At 33.0% G+C, this 16,802-nt stretch overlaps 2 protein-coding genes across 4 annotated transcripts in view; both read right to left on the reverse strand.

The window, feature by feature from the left end:
• Nucleotides 1–623: 623 nt before the first annotated feature.
• On the reverse strand, nucleotides 624–7,276 carry LOC126807636 (mammalian ependymin-related protein 1). Its single transcript, XM_050532378.2, has 4 exons — nucleotides 7,075–7,276; nucleotides 5,775–5,896; nucleotides 4,724–4,929; nucleotides 624–1,367 (listed from the first exon to the last, which is right to left on the reverse strand). Exons 1-4 carry the CDS (start codon nucleotides 7,159–7,161, stop codon nucleotides 1,165–1,167), a joined length of 618 nt encoding a protein of 205 aa, XP_050388335.1. The 5' UTR covers nucleotides 7,162–7,276; the 3' UTR covers nucleotides 624–1,164.
• Nucleotides 7,277–10,999: 3,723 nt separating this feature from the next.
• Nucleotides 11,000–16,802, reverse strand: part of LOC126832716 (neurabin-1) — a 59,006-nt gene continuing 53,203 nt past the window's right edge. For all 3 annotated transcript variants that reach the window (XM_050563584.2, XM_050563583.2, XM_050563585.2), the window contains one exon: nucleotides 11,000–16,622. In XM_050563584.2, the coding sequence (XP_050419541.1) occupies nucleotides 16,473–16,622 (150 nt within the window). In that variant the 3' untranslated portion in view covers nucleotides 11,000–16,472. The remainder of the gene's footprint in view (nucleotides 16,623–16,802) is intronic.

Here is a 16,802-nt window from a genome sequence, read left to right on the forward strand (position 1 = left end):
TTTTTTTTCAATAATTCCTATGCACGAATGGGTCTTTAGCAGGAGCAGTAGAAAACCGGGGGATCCAGAGAAAACCCAAGAGGTCGGAGGGTTATTATTTAGAATCAAGACCTCGCAAACCACGTATGGGGTTATGGATAAATGAAATGGGTTTTAGCGTACTACCTTTCTGCAGTATTAGGTTATTATACCAACACTATAACCTCTAGATCAAATGAAATTACAGGTTTGATTTTGTGTAAAAATAAAATACATTAAGGGGGGGGGGGGGTCAATATCTTTGTTTTAGGTCAAAATAAAATGTGCAATGGGGTTGAAGTCATATGTTAAGTCGCGATTAATAATCGAGTATACGCAATTCGATTACATTTCCATTCTGCAGATAATCCGGAAGTCGGTCTGTTCTCATATTTTAGATCTTTCTTTGCTTACATTGTTGGCTGTCGAACTTAAAGGCATCTGTCCCTGCATCTTTAATAGAAATAACCATGGAAATGACCAATATATCGTTCACTTCCACTGACGCAATTTGAAGAGATACTTCTTGGCTTAAAACATTGTTATACAATGTCTAGAATTTTGATCAGAAGCAAAAATTTGAAACATATTTTGTTTAAGTATCGTATTTATTGCCTTTTATTTACATGAGTATTGTACAGGTACCTACGAAGACGCCATTAAGGCATGACGTTATCCACCCAATTTATATGAAACATAGAAACTTAACTTGTAACTTTCGACACAAATGAAGAAATGTGTTTATACAGACAAAAGTATCACAGTTAATGCTAGAGGAGCATTCAAAACGTTATTTGAATAAAAGAAAAGTATTGTATGATGTCAAAAGGGTGTATGGTGAAATGAAAGACTACAAGTGTGAGATGTGGAAAACCAAACGTCCTGCCATGTATATTGATGAGCTTCTCCAGTCAGCTTCGATGTAATTTCGTCGGTATGAAAATTACAATGGTTTTTAAAAACGTACATTTCTTTCATATGCTGCGTGCTATTTAAAATCAAGCGATTATATAACAAAAATAATGGATATTTTTCCCAAAAAGACACAAACTATGTGAAAATAGGTAATCTCCCTTCGCTAACGGTAATCGATTACGAATTCGAAATTGTAGTCCTGCTGAACACTTTTAGTAGTTAATACATTAGCTAAACATTATATTTTAGTGATGATTTAGCCTCTACGGCATTAAGACATTCAGTAGGTGGGATAAAATCATCGGGGTTGCTAATTCCCTGAACGATGTCGTAGAAGTTAGTTGTTATCGAGTCGGTGGCGTTGAAATCACCAACGATGACCTCTCTTACTGGGTAGCAATCCTTCAAGCTGAAAACTCCGATCCACATCTCTCCTGAAAAAGAAATGGCAGTAACATTAGTTATTACATGGAGTGGAGGATTGATCAACTGCACCCAGGTGCAAGTGCGAAGAGGCGAAAATTTTCTTCTTGGCCTTGGCCTACAATATCCGATAACTAAACAGGCATTAAGAGCCAAATCTGTCTATTACAGGTCTTTCTTTGTTCCTCAAATGTTATATAAATTATTAATTAGATATTTAGTAACATGAAAAGACCATAATCAACTCTCGATGCCATCGGATGCCCCCGATATTATGTAGATTAGAACAGTTATTTTTTAAAAAAAGGCTAAGACTCGAATGACAAATACGGTGGTTACGATCAATGCACACGTTTTGTCGAAACTACAACCATTAATAACTTCGCTAAAAATAAAGTAATTTAAATGAAATTTTCAATAATATATATTCATTTTGCATTATTGAAATATTATAACGAAAACGGTCAGCTCTTTATCTAAATCTTACATTATGCTCCTTTAATTACTCTGTCAGAATTATATGTCTGCTCAAATAATTTTTATTTTTTTCTTCCTATGTTATGCAATACAAGAACAAGCGGTTGCTATGCAAGATACGCCCGCATTTTGCAAGAGATGGGCAGAGAACAAGCTAAAAACAAAATGATTTTTCGTACAATCAGGGGCCATAATTCAGGAAGTTACGGTCCGATACACGAAAGTATATAAAGGACCCCAGATATATGGGATATAAATATATATTTTAAGTTTCATCAAAATCAGTTAAAAATTGTGACCTCTAGAGGGTTCACAACCTTGATATTACATACTCATACGGTTACACTATTTGCGTACGTGGAGCGGACATTTTGTCGGACAATTTCGGTCCGATTTTTACGAAATTCGAACTCTACCGTCATTATGGTGTAACGGTAATATATTTTTAAATCGTATAATATTTGTGACTCTAGCAGGGTCCACAAGCTAAACAAGCATTTTCTCGTACAATCAGGGGCCATAATTTTCTCGAAATTCGAACTCTACCGTCATTATAGTGAACGGTGATATATTTGAATGGTTTTTAAAGTCGGATAAAAATTGTGACCACCAGAGGTTCCAAAACTGGATTTTTTCATACAACCAGGGGCCATAATTTTGGATGTTACGGTCTGATTTGCGCGAAATATCGAAAGGGACCACGATCTTTGGGTAATAAACATATGCGCTTAGAAACACTTCACGTGTAATGAAGCGCTATATAAATCGAACAATAATAATATTTTAAGTTTCATCAAAATCGGATAAAAATTGAGACCTCTAGATTGCCCACAAGCTAAACATGATTTTCGTGCAATCAGGGGCCATAATCCATGATGTCAAGGTCCGATACATATGTCAATTTCGATAGGAATCGAGATCTTTGGGATATAAACCTACATTTCAAGTTTCGTCAGAATTGGATAAAAATTGTAACCTTTAGGGTGTCCACAAACAAATTGTAGACGGACGGACATTAGCGGCGACATTATACGTCCACATGAAAATGTGGGCGTATAAAACTAGTTAGATGTTGAGGTGCCAATAGTGTCGTTGACACGGGCACTGGGTACCGTTTCTAAGCCGCTGCCATAATAATTGTATAAATCGAAACGGAACACATACCGGTATCAGAACACTTAGCCTGAAGTGTCTGGCTCATACCTTGGTCTTTCTTTTGGCTACTATGTGGTTGACGGTGCCTTGTAGGTATTCACTAGCTCAATAATTAATGACTATATGAGTCAGTATTTTTAATTCAATCATTTAATCTACAAGGGGGTTATAATGCAATTTCTGTAATTTATATTCGCCATCTATACCTTTTTTGTGGGTCGAAAATGTGACCTAATGTTTCTCATAGGAACATATCTTTAGCGGTGGACGTTGACCTTCTATATAGATTATTATTGTTATCTATACTCTGTAGTGGTGTATGTAGAATGATATGTATAAGAGGGTGAGGGTGGTCAAAAACCTGATAAAGTGAAAAGTGGCAGCAATAAAATCGGCAGTATGGTCTTTGAAGAAAAGCAAAGCATCAGTAGCAATTTTAAAATACCCCCATGCACTCGATTTGTAGCCGCTTTACCTTGCCGATGAATAGTGGTTCATAAGATAAATCCCAGATATATTTCAGTTAATAAAACTGAGCAAGACTGAGTCGAAGGGTCTACTCCCAAGCAACTACCGGAACGTATACCTTCGGTTTTATATTGTTTTCAGCTAGGAATAGACTGTATCGAATAGTTGTGTTTATTAGGGCCTACAATAAAGAGATTGGAAGCAAGCACTCAAAAAGAGTTAACGTAATCTGTTTTGGCGATAATTTCCATAATATATTATTATGAGCTGAAAGATTAATTATCTTAATTATGGCCTTTGATTGGCTTCCTTTGAAGGGGTGTGGGTGGGGCAGTGAAAATAAGGACTTTCGGAGCATCGACCTACAATTTAATATTTCACTGACGGTTCCTGTATTCATAATTAATTCGGTTCTACATGCGTGATCTTTATAGACTTTGAATTTAGCATTAAGCTCGTCCTTGTACACACCCCTTTAAAATGATTGTTAAATAACCACACTAAGAGCAAACACTAAATACATACATATGTAATTTTAATCATTTGTTAAACATTATATTTAAGTGATGATTTAGCCCATATGGCATTATTAAGACATTCTGAAGGTGGGAGAAAATCGTCGGGGTTGGTAATTCCCTGAACGATGTCGTAGAAGTTGGTCGTAATGGAGTCGGTAACATTAAAGTCGCCAACGATTACTTCTGAGATGGGATAACAGTCTTTTAAACTTAAAACGCCTATCCACATTTCACCTGTAAGTATATAGAAAGCGGAAGCATTAGCGGAAGGGCTGCAGGGGCGGGACGGTATAGCATTTGTTTATTTCTGTTTACTTTGCAGGGATCAGTCTCAAAAAGGTAAAGCATATTATGCACCAAAGGTACAGGTATCGAAGCTTCGCACATGCCAGTGCACCATTGCTAAAATAAACAAAGTTATATAGCGGAGTTATCAAAGCTTAGCATGTCTCTTCTGGAGCTTCATAGCTAGGGATAGCTGAACCAAAACTTCTGATTAGCTATAAAGTTATAAAGCTAAACAGGTTTCATTTCCGAAAAAGCAAAACAAAAGCATGGCGTTAATTTGGTCACACAGCAAAGCACCATTCATGTTTTGGCCTCACGGCTAAGTTTATAGTTTGTCGAATGTGAAGCTGCACTCGAATTTCTGGGTATAAGCTATGAAGCTAAGCATTCTAATAAGATCAAAGGATGTAATCTAAAATGTTGAACGGCCAGGGATTGTTGAAATTGGGTCTAGTACTTACGTTGTCTAAGTGGGATTCTGTCAGACCATTCCTGGGCGTAAACTTGTTCTGAAGGACCGCCGATGTAAAACTCATTCTCAAAGGTGGCATTTGGTGGAATACCATAATTTCTCCATGGTCTAGGGATGGATTTAGTACACTGTTTAGTTTTCAAGTTGTAATCGTATTGAACATTTTCGTTGTTCAAGATCAAAAATTCGTGGAACCTGGAAAAAACCCCAACAAACATAGATTAGGTGCTGGATATGGCTATAAGTTTGACAGGCCTCGAGATTTAGGAGGTCTCCGGCCAACGTGTATGATCTTTTTGACAGTGTCATAAGCCTTTCATACACGTGCTGTAGTCTTAAACGTCTGTCATCATCCGGCACTGCATAGATTACTTTACTCAGGCGCGTGATCTCAGAGATAGCAAGACCAATTTATTAGATAAAGCATTTGATATACTCTTGGTAGGTGAACCATTCCTTACCGCTCTTTTGCCATTCCAATGTACTGAACTTGATACGCTGTTTGATATTGATGACAGAAGTGACGTTACTGAGACCTTATGCATGGTTTCCCTTTTTAATGACATTAATATGTACTTCTCAGAAACCGTATACTACAGACAAATTCAGGAGTGACAGGCATCTTTGCATTAGAAACGCAACGTCCACGCATTAAATTAGTCCATAAAATTGCCATTTAGTATTTATGGACAAAATTGGTAATACTATATTTCACGGTATCGCCGGGGGTAAAATATTTGACGATCCATGTTTTATCATGGGGAAACCGGAACAGGGTATTTTTTAGTACAGTAAGTAGTGGGGTAAATGCTCCACTGTTTCTTCACTTTCTTATAAAGCAGTGAGGCAATACCGATGAGGTCAAGTCAAAATCACGTGCTTTTGGTTCACTTTCTAAACCCATATTAGGTATGCTGAAATTCATAATTTCCTCGCGCCCGACCCCAGTGCCACAGATTCTTTTAAAATATTCTACAACGAAAAGGGTGAGAAGTAGAACGGGGTCTTGTTTTATCATAACCCATGTTCATTGTACTTACTGTCGCCCTGGGAAAACGACATTTTCTTCTTCAAATATAACCTTTCTCTTATTTACAGCATCATAGGTGATGTAGTATCGGTTGATAATATCATCAGCATGGTTGTATTGAGAAGCTCTCATCTGTAATTATACATTAGGGACATGATCACATTGAAGGAGAGTTGCTGATTAGTGCAATCGACAGGAGTCGTATATCAAAGAGCTGGACACGGTACACAATCAAGGACTAAACATCAGTTTATGCATTCATTACATAAAAGTAATGATACATGTACTATGGTGATCCTGTACCCTCAGCAACATTTGCACAATATGAGACCATTTATGTTCGACATCCTCTTGCTTCTCCCATATTTAGTGATGAGCTCATTCAAACATTACTGGCTTTATAAGCATTTTATTTTTCATGGTCACATTTTCACAATGTATGACATAATTGACCTCGAGAGCACATATTTAAGATATATATTTAGTCTTGGAATGTGCCCATTTTCTATAAGTGATAATGTTAAATTAGCAATGTCGATCAATATATCTTCCGACAATATCTATATAACAAACTCTTATCAGATATAATGTTATCATTATATTAATGTCTTATTGAACTTTGATTGGAAATTTGAAACCTTGTACGAAATGGGTTATCAAGGGACGTGACAGTGATATTGAAACGATCTCGAGTTGAAACTACTCGGACAAGGACTATATATATAGCTTATTTATAGACTTTATTGATAAAACTCTTTTGACGGATACATCAGCAATTTTTAATTCGTTTTTTTTTATCTGGAAAAGTTATTTAGTTCAATAAGGTTAACGATCTTTTAATCATTATCATTGTTCATTGATTTCAAAAGCGTGGCTTAAGCAATAATGGAGAAAAAAATTATCTATACGCTCAAATCCAAATGGATTATTCTTCATCAGGCCTATGATTATGTTTTTCTTGTTTCATTAAGTCTGCATTAGAGAAGAATGTTACAAATCTTTAAAAAAAAAGAAAAAATCCAAAACATGTTTATCTTACTCCGTGGGTACCCGTCATTCCTCGCATATAAATAATACTTAGGCGCTTTCCGCAAAGGGGAAAATAAATAAGATTAAAGATTAAAATTTGTCATTTACAGCTTTTCAATCAGATTCTCGTTACCAAACATAAAACTTGTCCCCAATAAGCAGAAATTCTGAAATGGCGCAAGGAGCTTGGGAATTCTTGTCTTCAATTCAATTAATATCAAATATTAAACTGATAATTTTAAATAAGTTCAAATGAAACAAATATTTTGTTTTATACTTACGGTCAATTCTGTTGGCGTTATACATGGCGATGGAAGCTGGGCAAAAGCCAGGGACAAGAGACTCAGCAATACAACAGCTAACTTCATCTTGATGCGTGGGTACTGATGTGGATGTGGTGACAAAGTAGGGGAGTATATCACACGATGTAAGTAATATATACCCCAATACTTACCTAGTCATGTGATCATATACATATAACACGTGGCTAATGTCCCATGTGATGGAAAGATGCTACTTAAGATGATGGGTATGATAAAGATAGTGATGAAGCTTGTTAATACTTACATGTTAAGTTCCAGATAAGACGTGTAATATATATAATTTATCTCAAAATTAATAGCGTATGTAGCGGAGAACATGGTCGGAAAAATATTGTTTTCCAGATTCGCCCATCAAAGTATTGAAAGGAATCACGCTGTTTTAAGAAAAGCGATTTTGTTGATTTACGTAAAGCAATATTCGTATCCTGGCTGAGTTAAGGAAAATAAACAGTTGTTGATTTAAGGACAATAATTCTGCTACAGTAGTTGAGCTAGGGAAAATAATTGTTCTACAGTAGTTGAGTCAGGGAAAGTAAATTTCCTATCGTTGTTGAGTTCCTAAATTTGTGATAAATACATTTACGATATAAGTTTGTTATCGCTGAAGTTCCGCTACAAGGTCCTCCCTACAAAACAAACTTTGAAAAGCTTATAACACCAGGAACCCAAATCCAGAAAGTTCCAAGCAAAATGTTTGCACTAACTCGATTTAGGGCCAGATGAAAATTGTAATAATTGTCAAGTAATCGCTATATTTATGCTAACGTTTGTGAAGTAGACATAGCATTAAATATTGGTGAAAACACCCGATGCCTTCCGAGGGTGAATTATCACAATTTTCATCTGGATTTGTGTTCCTGGTGTTATAAGATTTCCAAAAATGTAGTTTGTTTTGTAGGGAGGACTATAGCGGAATTGTGTTTTTAAGCAAGTTAAAAATTTTGGCTGCAGGCCTACTATACACCATAAAGTAAAATCATTTTGGCCTCTGTGCGTTCTTGATTGTCTTATGTGGCGAATGTCTAAGTGTACCGGCATACTAATCATCACATCTGTACTGCATACAGGGCCTATTTAAGGTTTTATTGACGAAGCACCTTCTTAAATAGTGACCAATTGAGCGTGACCAAAAGGAACTGACAGTCTCGCCAAAATTTGACTGTTCAAAAAGACACAAAAACAAAATGATTTCCCAACTCTTGACAGAACTTCACATCTGCTCCCACCATGACCCTTTATCAGCACTATGAAATTAGTAGGAACCTTCTGAAATAGGGACCAATTGGTCATGACCATAATCGTGTGTCAGCATCATTGGTAGTCCCAAAGAAACGTCCAAAATCGACCCAAAAGCCGACGAACCTACACAATGATATGAACCCAAAGGCGTTCTCTTTTGCACACTGACGGGCATCTTCAATAGAAGGCTTGATCTCGCTTTCACTCCGTACATCTTATCCAGATGTTGTAAAACTCGCAGTCGTTGCTTCAGGAACATGACTGGCGGGTAGCAATGCATCGCTAGGGTTTCTGACATTTGCATGCAAAATACAAGCATTTGAAACAGTGAGCAAAGGTGGAAAGAAATCATGAGAATGGGTACCAAGCCCAACGCAATCACTGATCATAATGATAAATGATGGCGCTCCAACAGTTTCCAGTAAATCTTCTCAGAGTGAGCGAGAATGGGGATCAACGTTCACTAACACAGACTAGGTCCTTTCTGGGCTAACATATTGTTCAACTATATTTCAATAATTCACTTGAGGTGTTTAGATGTGGGAGGAAACTAGAGAAAATTTATTGGTCAATTTAAATCAACATTAATGTTGTTATCTTACCATGAAAATTGGACTTCTGATATCCAATATGAAAATTTTAAAATGAACGAGGCTAAACCTATCTCATGTAGGAGAATACTACGGGTGTAGACTGAGACTCCACGGATTGGGGGGGGGGGGTCACGGTGGCTAAGTGGGTTAGACGGTGGCTCACTAGCCTGGAGGTCGGGTGTTCGATCCCTGCATTGGCCGAGAAAGTTCGGCCAGATTTTCCGGTGTGGTTTCCCCCTTGTCAGTGATGCAGGACGGAGGGCCTGACAAGGACAGCTGTCTAGTCGTTCGGATGAGACGAAAAAAACGAGGTCCTGTGTACACATTGGCATGCACATAAAGATCCCTTGACAGTTGGAATTCGATATAAGAGTAGGCCGTAGCGCCGCTGTCCGTGCGATATTACCCTCATAGAACAGTGTATGGCGTATGCCCGTGTAGCCCAGTTCGAAATAGGACGTTAAACCCCATTTTACTTCATTTAATTTCATTTCAGACCCTTTGCTTATTTCTCCAAACATAACTGATAAGAAATTACAGTAAAAACAGAGTCGATTGAATGTAAATCAGTTTATATACATTTGTGTTACATTATTATATGCGTTGCTACCAATTTGTGTCCAGTTCTAGTTGTCAAAGAATATCATTTAGCTTCTTTAACTCGCCTACAATCTTCATTCTCTCATTCACACAGATTTCACATTTTTGAAGCACATATTTTTCAACCTAAGGCATGTCTCCTGTAGGCACGCTCAAATAGGCCCTGTCTGTATTATGTCTCGCAAGTCAAATTAGTGTATGTAAGTTGTCTTTCTAGTTGAGATAGACACGTCCGAAAAAATTAAGTTCAAGAGTAAAGGAAATATACAGATTGGACTGGTGCCCTGGGTTGATTCAGAAGGTGGAAAATAACGAAGAGCTGGCAGTTTAAATAAGCCAACAGTAAGGCTGATTTTCCCGCCAAAATCCCAAAATAAATAGATGACACATTTTAATTGATTGCACATTTATCTTTTTCAAAAGTATTGATCAATCAAACTGATTTATCTCTGCTTAAGTCTAAACATAAAATGTTCACGATCAAACTCAGTCAGGTTTTGAAGTACCTTGCAGTGAAACTATACACTAAGTTTCATCACTCTCCATCATAGACCAATGAAATTGCTTAGCTCTGCTTAGCTTTAGTAGGAAATGTTAATCATAGAACTCTATCAAGACAATCACCTAATGAACATCAACATTAAGTTTAAACATTCTACCTCAATTAAAAGCAGCGTTGTTATGTTCCAAAGTCTTGACCAATCAAATTGCTTATCGCTACTTAGTCTAAGAAGAAAATTCTCATCATCGAACTTAGTTAAGGTATTGATATACTAAATCTATATTCAGAGTTTCACCGATTAGAACGAAAGTTATCTCTTCCAAAGTCTCAACCAATCAAATTGCTTATCTCTGCTTAGACTTAGTAGAAAATGTGCATGATTCAACTCTGTCAAGGCATTCACCTAATAGACAACTACACCAATTTTGAAAATTCTACCTCATTTAGAAGAGTTATTGTTTTCCAAAATCTTGACCAATCAGATTGAAGTCTCTACTTTGCCTAAGCAGAAAATACTCAGCATCGAACTTTGTTAAGGTATTGATGTAATTAAACTATACATCATCACTCAAGTACGGACAGACAGACCCATTTAAATAGTTCCCTGTTTTCTTCCAAAAAGGTGGGGGACAAATATTTAAAAGTATGTGCCTGTCTAATTTTGGCGTTGGTTTGCACCTTGGTCATATTGGGACTAATAAATATTACTCTTAAGCTTGAAGTGAAAACAGATCTTACACCATCTGATCACTCATCTCTTAAATTTGGCTAGAACTGTCAATCTGCTAGAATTGTCATCTTTGTTACATATTAGGTGTTGATTTGTGATATAACAATTACTAATATGAAATAACACATCAGTAATGCCCAAATAAACACTTCTTTTTCTAAGTGAAATCAAAGAAGGTTTAGCTCTTTTAAGAAAAACAAACTGCTATGTAGTTTTAGTATGATATGATTTTTTACTATAAATCCCAATTCCATTTTACAGATTATATTATAATGAATATAATTAATTATATATAATAATAATAATAATATTACCATTTTTCTTAAATTACAATTTTTCTTAAATTACAATTTTTTTTTAATTAAGGTTCTAGCATATCAATCATCCACTAATAAAACACGTAATCACATGACTTGTATGTATTAGCCAGAACAAGAAGCTCACAACATCGTTTCACAAAATCGTAGAAAAATATGAAAGAAAATGAATTTTTGAATATACAATAAAAATGTTTTATGTTGAAATTTATGATCTGATGAGTATAAACATTTTTACATCTATTGAATGATAAACTTAAAATAATGTATCCAATATAAATTTTAGCACAAAGTCTTGCTGATAATATTCAGACAAGATGCATTTTCGAACTAAAATGAATTCTTGGCTCCCTAAACCTTACCTAATAAACAATTTCTAAAATCTTTCTGCTTTCCTGGTTATTCTAGTCCATCTAATTCTTGTTTGCCATCTTCTATATTACTTTAACAATTCCAAACATAAAATATTTTAATGTGAAAACATAAATTGCCCATAAATTCATACTAATATAGGAACGACATGCTTTAGTCACATTCTAATATTGTAAGAAAATAACTAGTTTAAGTATTAATCAGTATGTAAGTAGACAAATTCGATGATTTTCTTTCAATTTTACAAATTGTCTTGAATCACACTAAATTTATATGAACATTAATGCTGAAGTTAATATAAATATCATGGTTAGCTAGCACTTAAAATCAGTAAGAAAAGTTATGAACATATAGTGCATTTTCAAGTCTTAATTTAATCTAAACAAAAAACAACAAAACAAACCCCAACCAAAACCACAGGTTCGAATAATTGGTAATTTAATAAGTCAAATTTCATTGAATAGTCCATCGTATCAGGATAATATGAACAGTATAAAAAAAACCCTTAAGATTGTGATATATATATAGACCTAAAAATTGTGATATATAGAAAAAGGAAATTAAGTCATTAAATTACCTATATTATATATGTCAAAATAAATTATCACCATTTTTATTTTAGAAGTGAAAAAAAAAAAAAAAAATCAAAACAAACCCAGGAGTAATACATTGAAAAACTGGTTTGCATTGTTTAAGGAAATAAAACAAGGAAGTTCTCCATATCTGAAATTATTTGCAATGAAATGAAATAAACTAAAACTTCACAAATCAACAAAAATCATAACAAATGAATACAGCATACAAAATAGTTCCTGAGGTTTCTTTCAAGAGTATAGTTAGTTTCAATCAACTGTTGAATATTGGGCATGATTTCGAAGACATTTATCCATATTTTAATGAAAACAAAAAGTACCTATTTTGTATGTGTATTGAAGTATAGTAATCGAAATATGCAAATAATATTCAGGAGAAATTAAAATGAAAATAAAAAGAGGCAAAATGAATAAATTGTGATAAATTATTAAGAATATAAAATAGACATTAAAAAAATAAAGGGTGATAATTTATTTTCAAATTCAAAAAATTTGAGTGAGAGAAAAAAAAAATCAACTTCTTTTGTGGCACTAATATGGAATAACTTAAATGATACTTATTAATATTTCTTGGCAGAAGTAACTGTACACTTTTCAAGGCTAATAAACAAGAAATTATAAAATAGAACCCCTAACTGTAACGCATAAAAATATTTATTCAAAAATATCTTCTTTTTTATTGTAACAATAATTATTGAAATATACTAATGATTATCAGAAAATTGAGCACTAGTCAACAGCTAAATTCAAATTTTTAGAAAATTGTATATAAAATTTGACGTCTGTTAAACATCAAATTTCAATTTAGTACTAAAGAGTACAAAAAATTTCATTCAAAAATACAACATATATGCACACTTTAAAAAAAAAAAAAAAATGTCATGCAGATTGTTGAGTTATTTAAGGCAGTATTAAAACAATGTTGAGCTCTAAACAATATAATGGACTATTTTATAACACATATATCAAAGAAATGAATAAAAAAAATCCCTGGACAAATATTAAACCATGAATATGCACATTGTAAAAAGTAATGAAAACTTAAAATGGCTAAAGGTTTTTGATATGGGTCAAAGCTTAAATTGTTGACTTCACTGGATTTTATATGATCATCTGTTTATGGGATGGAAGTTTATCTACATGTTCAAAGTCAGTGAAAATAAAGATAATTTCAGTAAAACAAGCCAATTTTGCTTAATAGTTTGAAACTAAAATTTAATCTAGAGCTGATCAACCCAATCATAAATTATATCTAATTTAAAGTGGTTTAGCTTCTTTAATGCCTATTAGAATATTGACTCAAGACTTCTATTTCAAAGTTTGTACAATTGTAGACTAAAGGGACAGGTATTATATTTGAAATAATCATTTGTTTCATTAGATCTACATCTAAAATACTTTTACAGTCATATTAAGCAAATTCCCCCAAAACTGCTGATTAGAATTATTTTGGCTATTGCAATAATTCCTGAACATTTGATGTTAATATAGCACTATAAGAAATGGGATATTTTAAATTGCATATTGCCGAGCAGTGCCTCTCTTTAACCCAAAGTTTAAAAAAAAATTCCGTAAACCTACTGACTTCCTATAGCTCTGAATCATACAGAACTTGGCTCATCACTAATGAAAATAACATACCAGATTAACCCAGTTCAATGCTTTAATTTGACCAAAAACAAAGAAGACCCACCTTATAAATATTCTGACCATTTTTATGACAACTATACATGCTTGTAAATTCTTTGCCATTATCATAGTACAAGAAACAATTCATTTTATTTTTTTAACTATGACTGTAATATACTATGTTCTTAGAGGGATACACCACAAGTTTTGTGAAAATGAAAAGGTTGAACACTATGTTTACATACATTTATATTCAGCACTTATTATTCTATATATACAAATTAATTAATATCTTCATAAGATATCCAACAAATGACAATTTAGAAAATAAAAATCTGTTGAGAAGGAAAAACATTGTATAGATTTCATATTGAGACATTTGCAAAAAATCTGAGAACACAGAAACACATTTGACTGATTGAAAGTTAAATCACAAAGAGACAGTTACTTTTATGAAAAGTAAAGATTTTTTTTTAAGTAAAATGAAATGTACAATAAGAACAGTCTTATAAAAGATATATTGATATATACTCATATAAGGTAGGTCTTTCAATAACAATAATCCATATAATATTATGGATTGCAATTAAAGACCATATAATGAACCTGTATTCCCCAATGCAAATTTGAGTCGAATGTTCCATACGCCTTCACACTTAAACACTGTTTTAGTCAAGAGAAATCTTTTACTAAAATTAGCCATTGGGGATACGATACAAGCGTAATTTGCCTTATGGTAAAACAATGTGATTATGAAAGTGTAAATTCCTGTAATCCCTGCATTTATGAGCTGCTAGAAGCAAATCAGGATATGTTTGCTTTAGTAAATATCCGATATGTAAGAATATTAAAACACTTGAACAAAGCACTTGTATACTTACATACACATAAACCTTTACATTTAACTTAACATGCCTATAAAAGTTATGTGTATGTAAGTATCCTCTGTTCAACAGGGTCCTACTATCTTCACCATGATACATTGATTTGATCTCCAATCATATTTTGTGAAACTATATAAAAATATACAAAATAGAGAAACAACATAATACGCAGTAACGGCAAGCACTAACTATTTACCTGATGTGCACACCCCAGTATTGTTTTACTAATGTCATACTGAGACTAGTGAGATGATGACCAGCCATATAACTATGGCCTAGGATAATAGTAAATTTTATTTACTAATATACAGCTTACACTTTAGTTAAAATATGTCATCCTTTACAGAAATTTTGAATGTCTCAAATATAAACCTTCATGATTGAATAAATGTTAATATTTATTATTAAAACGTTTATTTGCAATCGGGATTAAAAAAATATGTGTAAAGAATGAAGCCCTAAGTCTCTACAGTACTACCATTTAACTGTATACAAATATCGAAGAGCATGCACATTAGTAAACAAATATACATAAATCTAAAAAATATACAAAATATACAATTTCTAAACAAACATACAACTAACAAACATTATCTATATATATTTAACATACACATAATTTATAATGTAAGAATAAATTACACCTTGTTAATGACGTTATAAACTTATATTTTAATACTTGAAATGATGTGATGCCTGTATGTATATAATTAGGGATGTGCCATGGTATGTTATTTTCTATCATTGCATATCTAACAATTGTTTAAAAACTAAAGAAAATCAAAAAACAAAAAGAATTACAGTAAAACAGAAATTTGATTAAACCATTAACAAAATACCTTTCTATGATCAACTGACACTGTCAGAGCAAAATTAAATAAACCATTATGCTAATTTTACAAAGCCAAAAATGGTTGAAAGAAATAAATTGTAGGAACAAAGGATCAGAATTTGTATTTTGTACAAGACAAATGAACAATTTAAATTCATATTCTTTGTACAATTAAGTCTAATTTCTCATGAATTTTAACAAAATGAATTCAATATTTACCATAAAAATATTTTTATAACTAAAACCAGGCACATTCCTGTGTATTGTGATAATGTTCATCATGTAATATTCATATAATAATTTTCTATTTGATTTCTTTAATAGAAATTCTAATCATCTACCCATACTGTCTATTCATAATTTCTCAATGGCAAACTACCATAAATCTATTACACACTTTCCTTACTTAATTTTATTTCCAAGCTAAGCACTGCTTGAAAAGGGCAAGGCCACTAGAAAAAGGCAGAAGAACCATTTCATTCATTATCATCAATTTCTCTATACTAGTCAAGTTTAACCAAAACAAAGAATCTATGTTTATCTAAAATGCAGTATTAATATGAGACATTCATTGCTCACACTGGCCAATAATCTCCAATTTATTTTATGGCTCCATTAAGGCACAATCAATTCTGAAGACCTTCCTACATATGCTGATTTTTTAAAATAAATTAAATCTATTGTTACCACATTTTGTGATCTGATCTTGCAGATCTTATGAATTAAGATATACATGTCATCAGTGTTTTTTTGATGATCCTTTAATAAACTATCGATCATTATTTTGTCATTATTCCGGAGAAAGCTACCTAATATATAAAGGCCTTAGAGAGTCAAACATAACTCTTTCTATAATAACATGATTTAAAAAATTGATGATTGAAAATATTCTTTTGGCTTTTATGGATTTCCAATATCTTTGTATCTAAAACTTTTAACATTTGTTTGATCTGATTATAGAACTCTTGAATTTTTGTAAAATTAAGTCAGAATATTCTGTTTCTGAAAAACATTGATGAAGATTTGAAAATAGATGAATTGAGTATAAAATATGTTTTCTTAATTTCATTTCTTCTTTAACTGCTTCTTTTGTTCCTTCTCTCTAGCCTTTCGTTCTTTTTCTTGCTGCTTCTTTTCTTTTTCTAATGCTGTTTTCATTTCTTTCACTTTCTTCTTTAATACTTCTCTATCTTTACCATTAATAATACCTAAGGCCTGGAAGAAAAAAAAATATAAGGATTTCAGCAGAACGCCATCATATGATACATTACAATATATTTTCGCTGTATTGTAATATCTCAAAATATTATGGTACATGAAAATTGTATATCATTTTGAATTTTATCAAAAATATCTACAGAAAGGCACTTGAAGTAACTGTGGGATAAATGTTAT

Source organism: Patella vulgata, chromosome 9, assembly GCF_932274485.2.
Source record: "Patella vulgata chromosome 9, xgPatVulg1.2, whole genome shotgun sequence".
NCBI classification, from domain to species: Eukaryota; Metazoa; Mollusca; class Gastropoda; family Patellidae; genus Patella; species Patella vulgata.

Coding starts and splice junctions, on each gene's coding strand:
- LOC126807636 (XM_050532378.2), bottom strand. CDS start 7,161: ATGAAGTTAGCTGTTGTATTGCTGAGTCTCTTGTCCCTGGCTTTTGCC. Junction 4,930..5,774: donor GTCGTTTTCCCAGGGCGACA/GTAAGTACAATG, acceptor GGTTTTTTCCAG/GTTCCACGAATTTTTGATCT. Junction 1,368..4,723: donor CAGAATCCCACTTAGACAAC/GTAAGTACTAGA, acceptor TTTCTTTTTCAG/GAGAGATGTGGATCGGAGTT.